The sequence below is a fragment of the Gossypium arboreum genome, chromosome 4 (assembly GCF_025698485.1).
Source record: "Gossypium arboreum isolate Shixiya-1 chromosome 4, ASM2569848v2, whole genome shotgun sequence".
Classification (NCBI taxonomy): domain Eukaryota; kingdom Viridiplantae; phylum Streptophyta; class Magnoliopsida; order Malvales; family Malvaceae; genus Gossypium; species Gossypium arboreum.
The window spans coordinates 119,220,762-119,239,588 of NC_069073.1; the positions used below are offsets into that span (position 1 = coordinate 119,220,762).

Genomic DNA, 18,827 nt, shown 5'->3' on the forward strand with positions numbered 1-18,827 from the left:
GTAAATATATATTATATATATGCATTTAAAAGGGAGCAGTTAAGCAAATCAACAAAGACATCGGTGTATTATATTTTCTACTGCTTTTCTTCTCTTCCAAGCCTACTTTCTCTTCTGTGTCTTTCGTCGCTTTTGCAGTCATGGTTCTCGAGGTAAGCTATTCAATTGGATTCCTCTTTTGATTTACTTCTTCTAAATCATCAATTTTTTTAGTATTTTCTTCTTCTTTTTTCGTTACTCAAGTTAGGGTTTTGTTGATTTTTCTTTTTTGGTTTTCAATTTTCAAATCGGTCAATTAGGCTACTATGATATGCATTGATAACTCAGAATGGATGCGAAACGGTGATTATTCTCCGTCTCGATTTCAAGCCCAAGCTGATGCTGTTAGTCTTATCTGTGGAGCTAAAACCCAGGTAAAATGATTGCCTTTTAATGGAATGTAAAATTACGCTAGGTTTTCCTTGCTTTTCTAATGAGGATTGGGAATTTGATTTCGTTTAATGAATTAATGGCAGTCTAATCCGGAGAATACGGTGGGGATATTGACTATGGCGGGCAAAGGAGTACGTGTATTGGCTACTCCTACTAGTGATCTTGGAAAAATCTTGTCTTGCATGCACGGTACTGTTAATTCACTTATTTTTTTCAGTCATGTTTGGAGATTAAGTTTATCTAAGCTAGGAGTACGTGTATTGCTTTACCATTGCACTCCTAGAGAGAGAACTTGGGTTCGAACTTACAACCTTAGAGACGAACTCAAAAGGATTAGTCTTTATGAACTTATAACGGACATGGAGGATACTTTGGTTTCTTCGAATAAGAAAAATTGACGTATATATTGAAGGAAAAACAGCATTAATAGTTTTAGGGCTTGTTATTTGGATCATACGAGTATTTTACTTTACTTAACTTTAGCAAATCTGTACCATGACCTATGTAAAGCATGCAGTTCTGTGAGAAATCCATGTTTGATAACCTCTGTGAAAGCCAAGCATCTTTTTTGTTAGAGTTTAGAAATGGAGAACTTGTCATTGCTGTTGGGTTTCAGGAGTTATATTTAGTGTAGCTTGCCATTTTTATGCAAAAGTAGCATGTAATTAATGAGTAATCTATGATATTTTGTTTACATATTTCTGAATTAAAGGTCATCTTCCTTCCACTCTATTAGTTATGCCATCATTGTTCCCTTCTTATTCTCTATGTACGTTTCAATGCATACAGGTCTTGAAATGGGGGGTGAGATGAACCTAGCAGCTGGAATTCAGATTGCTCAGTTGGCTCTAAAGCACCGCCAAAACAAAAATCAGCAGCAAAGGATTATAGTTTTTGCTGGAAGGTATGTTATATTGGCTGTTGATTTGCTCGTTTACTTCAATTCGAAAATAACTTTTTTCTTTTCTTTTCCTGTATGCTTTGTGCTCAGTCCTATTAAGCATGAAAAAAAGGCATTGGAGATGATTGGGAAGAAGCTGAAAAAGAATAGCGTAGCTCTTGATATTGTCGATTTTGGTGAGGACGAAGATGGAAAGCCAGAAAAATTGGAGGCTCTTCTCGCATCTGTTAATAATAATGATACTAGTCACATAGTTCATGTTCCTGCTGGTCAAAATGCACTTTCAGATGTCCTTATCAGGTTTTTGCTTAGTTCCTTCTGATTCTTAGTTTTCCTTATATACACACATACAGATATATAAATTCTCACACGTGAATAAGAAGCTATCACTTCATGTCTCTTGGCTTATATTGCTTACCAAATAGTGATTGTGTGAATGATATTTTTTTTATTTTTATGTCAGCACGCCTGTGTTCACCGGGGATGGGGAAGGAGGAAGCGGCTTTGCTGCTGCTGCTGCTGCAGCTGCAGCGGGTGGGGTTTCTGACTTTGATTTTGGCGTGGATCCAAACATAGATCCTGAGCTGGCTCTTGCTCTAAGGGTTTCCATGGAAGAGGAGAGGGCAAGGCAAGAAGCTGCTGCCAAGAGAGCTGCTGAGGAAGCCACTAGACAAGAAAAAGGAGAGGAAGCACAACCACAGTCCGATTCTCAGAATGCAACAATGAATGCTACTGAAAAAGCTTCTGACCCAATGGTTGGCATTACTATCTGTTAACATTGGATAATACAACTGAAGCCTTAAATCGGGTTTTGGCTAACTGATGTTATTGCAGGATGAGGATGACGCTTTGCTAAAGCAGGCCCTTGCATTGTCGATGAATATCCCTGGATCTGATTCTTCTGCAGGTGATGCTCAAATGTCTGAGGCAACTAATGACGACCAGGAATTCGCCTTGGGTATGTCCTATTTCATCAGTTGTTTTAACGTAGTAGGGTGTATACTGCACATCAAGCTGAAAAATGATACTAGGTTTACTAAATGTGAAAAATGGTCCATGTGAGTGCAGCGACCAAATCCTACCAATTGAACCTCAACCTCACTTAAGACTAAACGATACTAGGTTTAGTTCGTACACATAGCACAATTGTTTCTCTATAATGTAAGGGTAATAGTTATTTATGCCTTTTTGATATGTAGATATCTTAATCTATATAATTGAGTGTTGCATTGTATTTTTTTACTGGCTTAAGATGCTAGACTCCAATGCATCTATATCACCCACTTCTAAGCTAAATTCCGAACTTTCTTCCATGCAGCACTTCAGATGTCCATGCAGGACGGATCAAAAGATTCGTCAGCTCAATCAGATGTCAGCAAGGTGTTGGGGGATCAGTCTTTTATGTCATCCATTCTTTCATCGGTAAGTCCAATCGAATTTGCTTTTCTAAACCCATAATTGGTTTCTCCCTTCAGGTGCCTACATTCTGATCTGTTATGGCTTTTACAGCTTCCGGGAGTTGACCCGAACGATCCAAAAGTAAAAGATTTGCTAGCATCTTTGCCCAGCCAATCTGAGGTTTGTTTCATTGAACTTACCATAACCTGAACACTCAATGTCCTGTTTGCATACGACGATTTAGATTGGTAGTCCAGCAGTTAACTGATCGGTTATCGTAATTTTCACTTGCTACCAGCCGCAAGAAAAGGAAGAAGAAGATGAACAACCCAAAGATGACAAGTGAAGATCTACATTCCTTCTAACAATCGATGTGTGAGCCGATTTCTAGCCGAGTTAAGTTCTTTTTTCTCCAGAGACTTGAGAAATGTGTCAAAACTGTGCTGAATTGTGGGCTCGGTAGAAACATTTTCGTTTTTCGATTTGAATGTACGAGATTAGGACGATATCATTCCGTGTCTGAACTTTTATTTGCATAGGAAAAGCAGGATTTGTTGGTGTTTGATGATATAGAGTATTTCTAGTCTCCCCTTTCTGATGTGCCTATTTAATTTTCATGAATATTAATTGATTAAAAAGATACGAAAATAGGACTATAATTGAATCCAAAATGGAGTTTAATTGGGTGTATATAATTATTTGTAAAACTTTATATTCAATAGATTGTTTTTAAAGTCGATATTTAACAATTTGAAAGTAGAATAAGTATTAAAAGCAAATGAATGATTTTGAAGGACTGAGTTGGAGAAGGTATTCATTTGATGGATGATCCGAAAATTGGTACGGATGGCTTAAACTGAATTTTTTTAATTTTTTAAATATTTTTTTAAGAAATTTTTAATTATTTATTTAATTAAATTGAACAAATTCATCAGACTCTTTGGATCAATTAACCAATTTAATCATTAGTCTAGTTTAAAAATCTTGCTTTAAACATCGAGATCAATACAACCTCAATTTTGAGGATGTGTTTGGATAGGGGAATTGTAGGGGAAATTTCATTTGTGTAGTTATGTTTTGAATATTTTAAAAGTGCATTTGTTTGCTTGGGTAAAAATTTTGATGAATTTCAAAATTCATGACTGATGTTTTAAAACATATACATGTTGAATTTATTATTATTATTTATTTTTAATATAATTATTTTTTTTTATAATTATTCTTTATTCATAAAAATCTAATAATCTAATGTTAGCATTTTTAAAATCTCCAATTTTTTTAAAAAACTTCATCCCATTTGAGAGTGCTTACATGAAGGTAGTGTGAGAGGGCATCCCTCTCTCGACCTAGACAATGAATCCAAATGCCAAATGTCACATTCCGAGAACAACTCAGACTATTATAGCTTATTCCATTGAAATTAATCTAGCAAGTGGCATAAATATACAATTTTATGTGATGCAAGTAAAATACACATGTTCTAAGTCCAATGGACCCACATATAATGATGAACAAATTTTAAATTTGACCTATAGCACAAAAACATTAGCGTAAGGATGTTAAAAATAGACCGCAAACTAATCCGCTACAAATGGGTAGATTTTTTCCTTTGAATGTTGAATATGAATATAAGACAAGACATGATTGATTATTTCCTAGACAGAACGATTATAATAATTATTTACTTCACCTCATCCCGCCTCACTATATAAAATTATTATTTTATTTTTATATATATAATTATTAAAAAAATGTAATACTATATGATTTTACCATTTTATTAGTATTTGTATATATAATTACTAAGAGAATAAAATATAATAATATATTATAGGAAAAAAGTGTGTTTTATGTTTAAATATTTATTTACATTTAAAAAATTGAAAATATTAAAAATAAAAGAAAAATTAAATTTAAGTGGATTGAGTTGAGACAAGATGGATACATCCAACATTCATAAAAATGATAATAATTTTAATATTATACATCTATAGTAGAACAAGACAGATAGTAATATAGATCGTCAACATTGTACCAAAGATACTTTTAGAGTATATTGAATCAGTATAACTATCCTTCTTCTGACACAGCAATGCAATTTCAAACAGTATATCAATGTGAAGTGCTAGATAATTTCTTTTTTCTTCTTGGTTGTCGATGTATAACCAAGTATCATGCAATAGAAAATTGCTCGAATTCCTGGAGGTACTGGCTTGGGCCTAGAAATAGAAGATAAGGTAACAATGGTGAATTTAACATCTTTTTCCGACCCACTCTATTTTCATCCCTAATCTGGAGTGACCAAGCCTATCTATATCAATATATATATTTCAATATGCTAGCAATATTCTAGATCAAAATAATAGGATATTTGACCAACTCTGAATTTTACATAAAAGACCAGAAGTAAATATTTTACATACAAAACAAAATCAAGCATCAAATTGAGTATCATCAAATTAAAACCAGAAAGCTAAGTAGAGAATCTCAGAAAATAAAATGCATAGCCATAACTTTAAATAAGCACTCGATGCAGTGCTCGTTCAACAACAACAAAAGAACATTTGCAATGAGTAAAAGTATACCTTAATCAGGCAATGCGGTTCCTCGTTCAAGATTATTTTTGATTTCCAATGTGTATTTCCCAAAGGCCCGTTCGATCTTCTTATTGAAATGCTCGTTACGGTCATTGATCGAATCGATATCCTTCTCTTCGTGAAATTTCCTCCTCCTACTAAATGACTTGCGTTTTTCTTCCCGGTCCTTAAGTTCCTTTACCATCTTATCAATCTTATCTTCTGAAACCTTAGGTGCCTACACGAAAACATAAGAAACTCATATTGAATACTTCACAATCACATTGGTGAGATAATGGTGAGAAAGAAATCAAGCAAAACCATACCTTCCCATATTGGAGGCTTGAAGCTTCACGGAAGAACTCTGGGTCAGATTCTTTCATTTTGTTATATTCTTCTAAGTCAATGTCGATGTTCTTTGTCCGTTTTTTGTATGCATTGTACAATGTCTTCTGATTGAATACTAAAAAAAACACAAAATTAGCCTCGTTGATGTATTAAAGTGTTCTCGATTTTCGCTATTTGTCCTTGTTCTACTGAAAGAGCGAAAATGCAAAAGCATCAAGCAAACCACGCCTATGAGTGTTTCTATATTAGACATCCTATGGGGGCTATTACATTAGGAGTTCAATATATGCATGCGTAAATAGATGGTAAGAAATGGAAGTCTGGAAAAGCAAAACAAGTAACAGATGGAAACATACCGTCCCAACCGAACGGAGCAGGATCTTTTTCCCATTTCTTATATTTTGCCTCGGCTGCCTCTTGAGTATCGAGCATATACGCTTTTTGCAAATCCAACCCATTTGCATCCAAGAGTTTCCCAATCTTTTTCTTCCTTTCCTCGAGCCATTTTTGCTTAGAAATTCCTCTAGATTCAGGTGGAGCTTCCATTCGTTTCTTTTCAGCCACCATAGCCGTTTGATTAGCTTTTCTTGCTTCGTTCTGAGAATCACATAATCATCATCGATAATTTGTTCTTATTTATAATGAAATTAAACATAAAAGATAAAACGGAAATGGTAAGCAAACTAACCATCTTTAGTCTCAACTCGAATAATTTTTTCTGTCTACCGGTAAGTTTTGTAATGTCTCCTTCAATGTTCTCCTCAGCTAGCTGGTTGTTATTGTCATCATCGGAATTTTGTTCTGGTTCTGGTGCTCCACTTTGTACATCTTGTTCTTGGTAAGCAACACATCTAACAGGTTGATCATGATCACGTTGCACAGTTTCTGCCACAAAAAAGAAAAAGAGCAGCCAAGTTACTAAAACATTGAAGACAGCGTACATAAACAAAAGGTAAAAGTATCATGAAGGCCCCTAGGCAAATTAGTCCAACATTATATCAAAGAGTAAACTGATCCTTTATATGTCAAAAATTTCATCGTTAAAAACTGATCTCTATTCAACAACATAAATTGCATGTGGCACCCTAGCTAGTTGATCAGCCATGCCAATTTTTAACGGTATGAAGGGATGAAATATTTAACATAAAAAAACAGTTTGCTCTTTGATATGATGTACAAGAACTAATTTACCCAATCTCACTCCTAATACAAAGCCTCCATAATACTTTTACCACAAACAAAACCATTAATTGTAGAAGTACAAGAACAGCATTAAAACACCTGGTTTTTCTTGATCCTTTTTTGCCTTGGCTTCAACAATCTTTCTAAAGCAATATTCAACACATTCATGGTACGGATTCGACGCGTTGATACAATCCGGGTGAACTCGGCGGTCTTCTTCCATTTATTTTGGTTAGCCTTTACCTGAAAAATAAACTTAAAACAATTAAAGCTTAAGCGTATGCTTCAACTAATTTTATTTGTAATTAAAAGAAAATTAACCCTGGGATTCCAAATAGTGGCGGCGTAAAGGTGCGCGGCTGATACTTCACGGTGGCAGTGGCACCGTCCACCACCGCTAAACACCTCAGTGTGAACAAATTTCACACTAATAGCAGTGGATTGTGGAAGCACACAACAGTGTAACTCGGGGTTCAAGTAGCAATCAATCTTCAAGTTAAGTTTAGGGCTTCAAAAAATTACCTTATTTAACTTCTTGGTCTATTGGAGACTTTAAGGTAAGAGAGGGCTTGGGTCATGCACTGTAGAAGGAGGAGAATTGAGCTGACTGGAGGGACAAAAGGACGAGGCCGGGACAGAGCGGTCGTCAGAGGCTTGTTTGGCGGCACCGCCGGCAGATCTGTAAAGAGAGATGAGATAATGGTGGGTCGGGAATTTTCAAAAGAAATTTTAGAGAAAAAAGGAACTTTTGATATATAATTTTATGGGTAAACTCATTACAAAACTTTCAATTCCGTCCCTTCTATTTTGGTATAATAACATATTTAGTCCTTAACAATTATACATTCTATTAAATTAACCTTAATTCTAGATAATCCAATGCAAATTAAATTTTAAAATTTTGATTAGATTTGTAGAGAATTGAGATAATAATCCTTTTGAATGTAATTTATACAGAGGATGATATGATTTTGATACGATTTCCCGAGCTTAGATGATCAGAAAATAGTTCAATGTGAAGAATCATCTTGAAATGGTTCAAAAGGTAGAAACATTAATCCGAAACGCTTAATTCTTTAAGGAACATAACTATATTAAAACCATGACCCACTTTCCTGTGAGATATTTCATTTTGCGCTTAGACCCCTCGTTTTAGGTCAATCTTAATGTCGTTGAATTACATCATAACATGATGTGACCGTACTCACGTTATATTTTTACTTACGAATCTTAGTGTACTGTGCTTAAGAGCGAAGCTTGTTAAGTCCTCAATAGTGAAATTGTGAGGTTTGTTGCATTAGTCTTTACCTTTGGAAGAATGGAAAAGACAATGTTTTTAATACGCACCAAGTTCTTTAAGATGTGTTTAAGAACTAGACTGATAGAAATTATATTCTTAACACTTGATGTATGGTTTATGTTTAAAGTTCGTAGTCGGTTTTCTCGACAATATCATGTCAAAATTCTAACTTATATTATTTCTTTAGGAGTGTGATGTACTTTAACACTATATCCAGCATTTGTTAGTAAACTTACTAAAGATTTTAATTACTTTTATATTAATTACTTTATATATTTAGTTTAATTAAATTTAAATAAATTAATAAAACTACATACTTTAATGAATTTTAAATTTCAATAAATAAATTAAAACTGTATATATATTTTAATTTTAACATAAATTAGTCACATTTAAATTTTTTTAATATTTATAAATTAAAAATTAAAAATGTTGAGGTGTTAGAATTTAGTTAACTGAAAAGTTCAAGGGTAAACTACATTAATAGTCTTCCAACTATTAGTAAATTTATTTTTTAAAACTCAACTATTAAATTTTGTCTTTTATAATCACCAATCAGCTACTAATGACAGCTTTTAAAATTGAAAAATAACAATTTTAACCCTCAACAATTATAAATTATGTTAAATTATTCTTGATTATAGAAAAATTAATTCTCAACATTTACACGTTCGTAATTTGACTATTTTCTTTTGCAATTTTTATTTTCTTTGTAACATTGAGGGTTAATTTTAAAAGAATGAGAAAATACAAAATTATTATCTTGTATTTTTGGGTATTTCTAATTTCTTTTGTTTATTTGATAATTTTGAAACTTTTTAGGTGAAACAGTTACAAATAAAAGTAAAACTGCAAAAATATATATAATTACACAAAGGGTTGGATTTTTAAAATTAAGACTAAATTGACATAATGTATAAATATTGAGAGTTAAAGTTACTATTATGCCAATTTTAGAAGTCACCATTGTTAACTGGCCTGTGATAAAAAAAACTAAGGGCCAGATTTTGAGCTTTATTGGATCAACGGAAAATTGCAATATTTTAATAAGGGGTTAAATCACTTTTTGGGTCTGAACTTGATAACTTTTCTCATATTAAGACATGAACTTTTTTTTATTTAAGTTAGGCCCTGAATTAGGCAAGTGCTCTCATATTAGAGTTTGGATTTTTTTTGTCCAAGTTAATCCTTGAAGCCCTTAGAGTTTAAATCCAAATGTGGAATCAATTACCAAGTTCAAAGATTAACTTGAACAAAAAAAAGTTCAAGCCCCAATATGGAAACACTTGTTTAAATCCCAATGTAGAAACAATCGTCAAGTTTAAAGCCTAATTTAGACAAAAAAAAAATCAGATCTCTTTATTTAAAATTTAATTTTATATGTCATGTATCTAAAGTTGAATTATATTTTATCTCTTCTAAAAAAAAAACAGATTGACCCCAATACATTATACATTACATGAAAGAGTGAGTTAACTTTCTTAGAAAAATTTTATTCATTGTTACGGTTAAAAATAATATTAAGCATTAATAGAATGTACACTTGACATGTTACGTGTCACAATTTGATTATTTTATTAATTATATTAGTCTATAATAATAATAATAAATGATTTTTTAATTTAAAAAATCAATATACTCTTAGATAATTTACTCTTTGATCCTTTTGTAATATTAATTTTAAAAAATCAATCTACTCTTAGATAGTTTACTCTTTGATCCTTTTGTAATCTAACACCTAGTAAGAGTGTTTAAATTTAGATTAAAACCGAATTAATCGATCGAACGGATCTAATTCGTTAATCGATCAATTAACCGATCTAATTCGGTCGAATATCAAAAAATAATTTTTTAAAAATTCGGTTATCCATTAATTTGGTTCAAAATTGAATAATTAACCAAATTAACCAAACTTAACAATTAATAATACAAACTATATGTAATTTAATTCAATAATTCAGATAAATAAACATTATCAATTTATTTTCTTTTGATACATTTTATACTTGTTTTAATAATATATATATATATATATATATATATATATAAATTTTGGATAACCAAATTAACGAAATATTTTGATTCCATTAATTTTTCTTAAAAAATTCAATTCGGTTAACAATTAAAGAATTAAAAAGTCTGATTAATTCGATTAATACTAATTCGATCGGTTTGAACAACCCTACCACAAATACCGTTTTACAAAATAGTGAAAAAAACAAAAAAAAAACATCAAACATAAAAAAAAATGTATACATGTAACTGGAAGTGTTGGAAACCTACCAACTTTTCACTGAATCAAATACTAAACCATAAAATTTTAATTATTATTCTTTTCACAATTTTGAGTGTCATATTCATATCTCTGTTCATACTCGTATCCAACACATTCTCATATCCAATCCATCCTAGAAAAAAGATTTTAAGAGTAAAAAAGAAATGTAATTGAAAATAAACCATTAACTAAGGTAATATTCATAACAGAGTAGTCCATGAACATATAATGAGACTTTGAGACAATAGGATACTTTTTTCTTCAATTTAAATCAATTTATCATTTGAAGTCAACAATCAATCCCAAACCCTGACTCTCTTCTCAATCCTATTTCCTAGGGTTCTAAAACAAAATCAGTGAAAAAAACCAAAATTCACTCAAAAAAATGAAGTAAAATAAGAAAAATCAGCACAAGTTTTGAATATTCTAAGTTAGTTAAAAAAAAAAAAAAGAATTTCAAAATGACAGAGAAAAGGAACCCTGTGATTTTTGCTCCAAGGAAGTGCATCCAGCTCCTAATATGTTTATAAGCGCTTTTTTTTTTTTTTCAAACAGGAAAGAAGAATGTTTCACCGAAGTTGTATATTTACATTTGAAAATTCCAGCACTGACCTTTGTTTTGCTTTGATGGGGGATATTGAGTTTTTTTAATGTCTTTAGAAACCCGACATTACGACTGCTGGAGATGCTTGAATTCTTGACAATCAGCTCCGATTTCATTAAGTGCTGATAACAGCTTCGGCACAATCTTGCCTAACATCAACTTGAATCCAACTGAATTGGAGTCTGCATTGTTTGCGTCACTAATAGAGGCGTCTTTAGTTAGAGAACCGATTAAGTAGCCTTTCATATATGCATTACAGGCTTTAAGGATGTAATAACCGCGTTGTCTGAAATGCTCTTTGATGAGTTGTTCAAAGTCCTAGATATGATTATGAAGTTAATCATGTGCAACAGCAACTCAATAACGAGAACATACTAGTGAAATGGAATAATTACCTTCGGGGGCTTCCGCATTAGATACATCATTGACTTGCAGTTGAGTAAGAAAGTATTCTCGTTGTATGCCAATGAATTTTTCTCTCCTTCGGCTGTCCCAACCTGCTTATCATACCCAGCTTCGTTGAAATATGGCTTAGCATTTAGCACTAACCCTTGCAGTGAAACTAGGACTTGAAGGATGCTTGAAGACGATGGATCCCAAACTTCGTTTCCCTTGCCCGTCCATGTGTTTAGAAGGCTAAGGCACACCTTCCCTTCCTCGTATAAATTAGGATTTAGCCTCCAACCACCCGAATGATAGTACGCTGACTGCAGAAATTAAAATCCGAGTCGGAAAACCCAGTAACATGAATCACTTTCCTATGACATATTAAAGACAATCCAAAAAGTTAAGAGAATCTTAGGGATCTTACCGGTGGCACATCAGGATACTCAGGAGGAAGGTGAAAATCGAAGAAGAAAAGACCATCTTGATAAGGTGTACCATATGCCCCAACTATTACGGCCCTCAAGAGGTCCATCCGATCCTCATATACTCGTACATAGATTCCATCTGTTAAATAGTTATAAGTGCTTAAAACAAAGGTTGATACGGCCAAGGACAAGAAACCTTTTAAATACACCGAGACTATACAATCCTTACCTGGCAGGTTGTTCTGAAGGATGTTCCAATCTTGTTGAACCTTCTTTAGCCACTTCCTTCCAGCATTATTCTGCAAGCATGATTAACATAGAAAGACTCAAAATCTAAGAGACATAACTATACATGTTATACATTGCAATTACCATTAAGTAATAACACTACACTAGAGCAAAGTTTTATAAAACTGGACCAGTGGTCAGACCGGTCAGACCACCAGTTTTCGGTTCTGGTTCAACCGCTGGTCCAACAATAATTAAATAAAAATTAAAAAGAATAAAACTGGTTCGTGGGTTTTGCTCTGGTTTTTACCGGTTCTGAGCAGTTCTCTCAGAGACCAATTCAACCCCTTTTTCTGGACCAATATACCAGACCGTTCCTGGTCTGGTCCAGCTCCAATAACATTGCAGTAGAGGTAGTGAACACAAAACCTCAAAAATTTAACATATTAACATATTAGAGTCTCCTCAAGCAACATATCAATACAGATTTCCAAACTTGCACTATATATATCGAAGTGGATTTTAAATTGCACAGCCAAATTAATAGAAGGTCCCAATCATACTAAGACAACAAGATAAGTCCACATCCAAAAATTATATTTCATTTTCTTAATGTTATAGCTCAAATCAACAAAGCAAGTTATTAAGTGTCAGTGGCTCAGAGCTAGTATATGAAGGTCATATACCTGACCACTTGCACCAAGAAAATAATGATCTAGAGGATCTTTAGCTGTATCAAACCGCTTGAAACTGCAAGCATTGTCCTCATCAGCTGTTTTAGGATCCAAGTTTTCAATTCTCAAGTTGCTCGAATCTTCCAAAGGAAGTGACTGTTTCTGCACCTCTACTTCAACATGTTCCAGACCTTTTCCACTAACATTTTTCCCACTGGAATTATCAACATTGGACTTCTGCGAGCTAGACTCATAGCTGGAATCTCTGCCCTGAGGTTCATATTCATTTTCTCCTTCGGAATCCAAACCAATTTGATCATTTTTTCGTCTTCCTGAAAACAATCCACTTGCTAGTCTGGTGACAAAATCAAATGCAGCTAAGGGGAGAGATAATGCTTTATTCCTTCCAGAATTATTTTCCATACCCTCTTCTGCTTCTGAAACACTGGCTTTTAGTGGCTCCAGATCCTGAACAACAAATACTCATAGCATTCACTCAATGGAGGACCAAAATAAATGAATTATTAGAATTTAAGATTGCACAATCATATACTGATAATTGTACTAGCATGGTGCATAAAAGCTTTGGTGGTCATATATGTGCAGAAGGCATCTAGATATTTTTTTAACCATCTAATGGTCCTACCAGCACTACAAGGCAAAAATATATAGTTTTTTCTCCAAACATATGTGGTTAATACGTTAACATTTTTTAATCTCAAAGTTCTATCCCAACCCATCAAGACCAAATCCAGACCATATTCTGGCTCATAAAACTGTGTTTCAGAATGAACAGCTGAGATCAACAACTTTAAAAACCCCTTTTTGGAAAACCTGCTTGCATATAATTGATATGTTGACAGATTTAAATTTATGGACTACCATGCTATTGTTTCAAACAGAAACAAACCTCTTGAGCATTCTCAAGAGCATCCATCTCATCATCATTAACAGTTTCCCAACTAGCAGCATCATCACTTACTTCACTCCCAGCAGCAATTGATTCATCATCATCTCGGCCAACAACATAAATTGCTTGAGGTCCAACCTAAAAAAAATTAAAGATCAATTTGTCAAAACAATAACTATGCTCCTCCACAAGGGATCAAGTAAACAGTATGAAATAATTATCAGTAATCATCACACGATAGAACAGACACTTAATTAAGATATTCCTAAAATAAGCAGGTAAAAATAGTTTATAAGCAAAGGAAGATAAATTTACTGATTATGATAATCTAAAAATATCACCAGAAACCTTCTCTAAGGTTATAATGCTCATATTTAGCCTCCTTGGGATGTATGTGAGAGGATTAATACTTACATAAAGAATAAACTAGTCAAGAACAAAACAAAGAGCAGCTTCTTTCATCCCTACCAAAATGACAATATCCATTGAGATAAAAGAGCCTCTAACATTTTAAGTCAGCCAATTGATAGGAAGAGAGGTTACCACTGTAATAAATATAAGAAAACCAACTGAAAAAAGATACAAAGTTTAGACTTCAGAAGCCAAAGACAACTCAAAGGAGAAAGAAAATAAAATATTAGTTCACAGAATAAGGCATCAAGTTTACCGTTGAAACCATCCCATCAGCCCATGTAACCTCAATATCACCATTTTTCAGGCCAGTTATGTTCCCAACCCAAGAGAGATCTGTGAAGTCCATGGAAGCTTCATTAAGCGGGGCATCTTCTACTTTGTTACTTCCTGAGTGCTTTTGGAAGTCCAGTTTCACCTCCTTTGATCCATCTTCCTGCTTTGGTTCCTTAAGGGAGCCTTCTTCAGAAGCAGGTTGAATGGGAAAAGAAGCTGGAGGTAATCGAACTACTACATCACCATAACAGTAATCATAATCTGGATGTCCTTCCAGCTCGTACACACTTACAATTTCCTCCTTGTCAAACTCACGAGGGTCCTCTGCCCTGGTTACTGGCTTCAACCACTTTACACAAGCTGTCCGTTCCTTTGCATTAACACTTTTGACCACCCCAACACGCCTGGGTTCATATGCATCATCACCATCATCAGAGGTTTTCTCCACCACATACTGCTCTGCAACAAATTCATGATCACCAGGAGTTTCAATTGGGACCAACTTTGTTGCATCCACTCCACGTTCCACTGTTCCATCCTGCCATGCGACATCAACCCTTGTTCTACTATTGACAATTAAAAGAGCCCTTTCAAAATTATCCCCTTTCTTTTTTGCTTTCTTGTCTTTCCTAATCACAACTTTACGGACTTTCTTGCGGTGAAGAGGCCAATGCTCATGGACAGGCTCCTTTGAAACTGATAATGAACTGCTACAAGAGCTAGATTCAAATGAGACTTTATTTTCAACATTTCCATTGTCTTTAGTTTCAACAATTGCATTGTTTTCATCAGGTGTAGGCATTTCATCAAGATCCATGGATTCAGTATTATCATTTGGTTCATCAGGAGTAACCTCTTCTGAATCACATTCATGATTTCTCCCATTTCTCATGGAGCCATTAAGTTGCAGGTTAGAAAAACCCTTGTCCAAAGGAATGGATTGCAATGAAGTTGGAAGAAGACACCAATCACCCACTTGCCAATTCGCATGTGTAAAACAAGACAACAGTCTTAGATTCTTTGGATTCTGTTCTTCAGCTGGTGCAGTGGAAGAATCAGGCCCATAGCCAGCAGAGGCTATCCAGTAAGTAAACACAGATCCGGCTGTAACTTTAGTTACTGTACCTTCCAACCGGTTTGGCTTCCATAAACCAGATAACCACCTAGAGTTCTTGAAAACAGACGAAGAGCTTGCCTTTACACGCTGGCCAGGATAATATGGAAAATTACTATCATCTTCAAGGGTATTCCTAGTAGTTGGTTTGAGACGCAATGGTTCAGCCCTCATAACTTTGCACTCAGAGCCATCATCAAACAACACGTTGACATTATCTAAAACGTCATCTATTCTACCTAGCCAAGGACCAAGGACCACATAATCACCCACAGCAAAATCCCTCACACGTTGCAAATCTCTAGTGGAGATATCTTTTATAGTAGATCCATCAGGAGCTAACAGATCGATAGAGATATTGACATCCACCACAACACCCACCTGCCCAGTTGAATTTGAAGCAGCAGCTACATAATCACCATGCAAGAAACCCCGATCAACAACAGTTACATTCTTAATACTCTGAACAGGTTCAGTATCATCCATCCACAGTACCCGAATTTGATCAGCTTGAAGATCACCACACTTATAATCGCGGTCACCTTTGTTCCCCTCACCATTTACATTAGCATTGCTATTGGCATCAACATCACCGCTTTCATCTTCACCGTCCTCATTATCTTTATCTTCATCTTCATCGTCTTCATCATCAGTTATGCTTCCATCTGAATCGGAGTCACCAGCAACTTCACTCACAATCCCAATCGAACCATTTATATTACTCCTGACAACATCTTGTCGATAAATGTAAGGAACACTATGTGAGTTACCAGAAGCCTCATTTTGTTTACCAACTCCAACATTAGTTGGGTTATTTACATTTTGATCATTGACAGACCCATTTGTTGTAGAATCACCCTTACTCAAAGTGTTACTTTCATGCAAACTTGTAGTGGTAGATTCATTAGTCTCAAAAGCAGATAAGTCTTGCTGCTTCATCTCCATCTGAGAATACATGCAAACATTGTTAAACCATCAATTAGCACAATTCCAAAGCAAGTTTCAACCTATCAAGCATTTCATTCTTATTTCCAAGCCATTTGCTCAACAAATCATCTAAGGTTTTGCAGTACTTTTTTCTTCTTAACCTTACCAACAAAACGCCACACCTAGCTCAACATAAACAGACAAGGTTTCCATGATTGATTATTGCATATCGGCAAATAAAATTCCACAACACTCTTAAACCAGTTCCTTGCAAAATATCTATACATTTTAAACTAACATTCAGCTCTTTCTCTTCCGATTAAAATCAAAGCATATAATTTCACCTAAAATCGCTTCTAACTTTTCAATATCCTATTCCAAACACAAATAAAACAGTGCTCCAAATCATTCCAGAAACAAACATCATCTATTCAATCGCAATAAGAAAAAAGATTATTAATTTAAATGCCGAAACAAAATATAAATATTCTCAGATTCTAATAAAGATAAAAAAAAAATTCTCCAAAAACAGCTCAAAATTTAATCTAGACAACAAATAATCAAATTTATTTTTTAAATAATAGCAGGTAGATCAAATCCACACTAAACCATCTCATTCCATTAAAAATCATACAAAATAAGGAAATGAAAAATACTGGTTCAGCTTTCATCGGTAATTAATCGGCAGATGTCAAAAAGAAAAAGATGATCTAAAATGAATTTTTTTTCTTTACCTGATGAAAATCGGCGATTATTATGAATAGCGAGAGCGAGCAAGCGAGCGAGCGAGCGAGAGAGAGAAATAGAACCAGAGGAGCTGTTCTTATTTTAAAACCAAAGGGGGGTGGGTCTGTTGTTGTAAAATGTTAAAGTTGATTTTGTATTGAAAAGGAAAAAAGAAAAAGAAAATAAAGAAAAATTGGAGAAAATTAATAAACGCTAATTTGAAAAAGCGTTAAAACTCTTTGAAGCGGTGTGTAGGGGTAGATTTGTAAATTAAGTTTTGTTGTTTGTCTCGTGTGTTTGGATGTTTTTGGGCCATTATGGATCCAATAATCTTGAAATTTCATCCCGGCCGTTGGATTTGCTAATTTTTATAAATATATTAAATTTTTTAGGGTAAATTGCATCCAAGGTCATTAAATTGTTTGTAAGTTTATGTTTTGGTCTCACTCAACTTCAAAAAGTTATAAAATGGTCACTAAACTATTCAAAAGCGTCAAAAGTTTTTCTTTAAGTCACTAAGCAGTTAAGTTTTTTTTAATTTGACTAATGAGCTCTGAACAACAATCAGTACCCATCAACAAGTAGAAGAACATATTTTAGATCCAAGTCGATTTGGCAGTCAATGTTAAAAATTAGAGAAGAAACTTACTTGAATTTTGATTTTTAGATTCGTGACGTTCAAAGTTGTTTCATGAAATAAAAAACTAAATTGTATAAGAATAGGGAAATGAAAGCTTTCAATTGGTGCAAGCGGTGCGTGTTGGAAAAAATCTGATTTAAAAACGATTTTTTGTCATAGCAAAAAATTAAAAAATTAAAAATCGAACCAATTTGAGATATTTATAACAATAAACTTTTACTGAAAAGTACTTGTGTTTTGTGTGAGACAAAGCCTACACGTTCCCAACTTTCAATCAAACGGTCCTCTCCTCTATTCTCATATCACGAATCACTTCGAGTATGAGCTCGAACAATTTCGAATCAAACATAGAACCAAAAAAAAAAGTCCTTATTTTTAGTAGGAAAGTAATTATCTCTTAATAGAAACCGGTCGAATTGTTATTCCTATAAAATAAAATTTATACTTAAAAATAAATTCTAACTATTTTCGGGTAAAATAACAATATTGAAAACTCATGTGTAAATAGCTCTACCAATGTTATCTATTTATAATGACAGATAGAAGAATTCTAGTTGAATTAGTAGAATACAAATAATACTTATTAGATAGAAAAACAAGTCTCCTAGTTCTACTGGGAGAGAGGAGGTAGTATTGATCTCTATGTATTGGGTCCAATTATATATGCTTCCTAGACTTTTAGGTCAGCACTTTATAATTTAATTCAACCTACTACATGTTTTTCTATTTCCAAAAATAAATATTATTTATTAAATTAATTTAGATGGATTAAGTTTCTAATTAAATAATTTTCTCAACTAAATTCTAATTCCATTAAAATCATAACAACTTTATCGTAAATGAATTTATGAGAAAATATATTTAATTTCTACATTCAACTAATTCACGATGGCCAATTAATTTAATTTAATTTTTGAACTTTAATTATTTACTTAAATAATAATTCGAAAATCTTAAATTAATTTTCAGGTCATTTCCACACTTAGTGAGAAACCGCGTTCATTTTTTAACTTAACTCATTTTTTTAACTTTATCATTTCTATCAATTTTTGTTCATTTGATTCTATATGCAATTCATTTCTGGTATCAACGA

General features: G+C 33.5%; 3 protein-coding genes across 8 annotated transcripts; 1 reads left to right on the top strand and 2 right to left on the bottom strand.

The window, feature by feature from the left end:
- The first annotated feature begins 7 nt into the window (after positions 1–7).
- Positions 8–3,426, top strand: LOC108460441 (26S proteasome non-ATPase regulatory subunit 4 homolog). Its single transcript, XM_017759933.2, has 10 exons — positions 8–152; positions 300–413; positions 516–621; positions 1,222–1,336; positions 1,424–1,633; positions 1,797–2,088; positions 2,168–2,291; positions 2,652–2,755; positions 2,843–2,911; positions 3,030–3,426. The coding sequence occupies exons 1-10, from the start codon at positions 141–143 to the stop codon at positions 3,075–3,077; spliced, it is 1,194 nt and encodes a 397-aa protein (XP_017615422.1). The 5' UTR covers positions 8–140; the 3' UTR covers positions 3,078–3,426.
- Positions 3,427–4,627: 1,201 nt separating this feature from the next.
- LOC108460442 (uncharacterized) lies at positions 4,628–7,605 on the bottom strand. The gene is made up of 7 exons (XM_017759934.2): positions 7,360–7,605; positions 6,937–7,080; positions 6,344–6,540; positions 6,012–6,252; positions 5,634–5,770; positions 5,317–5,545; positions 4,628–4,950 (listed from the first exon to the last, which is right to left on the bottom strand). Exons 2-6 carry the CDS (start codon positions 7,058–7,060, stop codon positions 5,318–5,320), a joined length of 927 nt encoding a protein of 308 aa, XP_017615423.1. The 5' UTR covers positions 7,061–7,080; positions 7,360–7,605; the 3' UTR covers positions 4,628–4,950; position 5,317.
- Positions 7,606–10,267: 2,662 nt separating this feature from the next.
- LOC108460544 (probable ubiquitin-conjugating enzyme E2 23) lies at positions 10,268–17,309 on the bottom strand. Of its 6 annotated transcripts, none has more exons than XR_008281315.1 (9): positions 17,103–17,303; positions 14,308–16,386; positions 13,713–13,778; positions 12,743–13,198; positions 12,058–12,127; positions 11,828–11,967; positions 11,412–11,723; positions 11,025–11,334; positions 10,268–10,545 (listed from the first exon to the last, which is right to left on the bottom strand). XR_008281315.1 is itself a non-coding variant. In XM_017760066.2 (9 exons), the coding sequence occupies exons 2-9, from the start codon at positions 16,384–16,386 to the stop codon at positions 11,083–11,085; spliced, it is 3,282 nt and encodes a 1,093-aa protein (XP_017615555.1). In that variant the 5' UTR covers positions 17,103–17,303; the 3' UTR covers positions 10,648–11,082. The 6 variants fall into 6 exon arrangements, 4 of the variants coding, with proteins under 4 accessions (XP_017615555.1, XP_017615554.1, XP_017615552.1 ...); XR_008281314.1 differs by having other exon boundaries at positions 13,641–13,778; XM_017760066.2 differs by lacking the exon at positions 10,268–10,545 and having other exon boundaries at positions 10,648–11,334; positions 12,743–13,062; positions 13,156–13,198.
- Positions 17,310–18,827: the final 1,518 nt, after the last annotated feature.

Bases quoted from the DNA above. Each gene is read 5' to 3' on its own strand.
- LOC108460442 (XM_017759934.2), bottom strand. From the start codon at position 7,060: ATGGAAGAAGACCGCCGAGTTCACCCGGATTGTATCAACGCGTCGAAT. The intron at 5,771-6,011 runs GTATGTTTCCAT...TGTTTTTTTTAG, and splicing joins TGCTCCGTTCGGTTGGGACG to TATTCAATCAGAAGACATTG. The intron at 5,546-5,633 runs GTATGGTTTTGC...GTTTTCGTGTAG, and splicing joins CAAGCCTCCAATATGGGAAG to GCACCTAAGGTTTCAGAAGA.
- LOC108460544 (XM_017760063.2), bottom strand. From the start codon at position 16,386: ATGGAGATGAAGCAGCAAGACTTATCTGCTTTTGAGACTAATGAATCT. The intron at 13,199-13,640 runs GTTTGTTTCTGT...TTTGTTGTTCAG, and splicing joins CTCTTGAGAATGCTCAAGAG to GATCTGGAGCCACTAAAAGC. The intron at 11,724-11,827 runs GTAAGATCCCTA...TAATTTCTGCAG, and splicing joins AGTATCCTGATGTGCCACCG to TCAGCGTACTATCATTCGGG.
- LOC108460441 (XM_017759933.2), top strand. The intron at 414-515 runs GTAAAATGATTG...AATTAATGGCAG, and splicing joins TCTGTGGAGCTAAAACCCAG to TCTAATCCGGAGAATACGGT. The intron at 622-1,221 runs GTACTGTTAATT...CAATGCATACAG, and splicing joins AATCTTGTCTTGCATGCACG to GTCTTGAAATGGGGGGTGAG.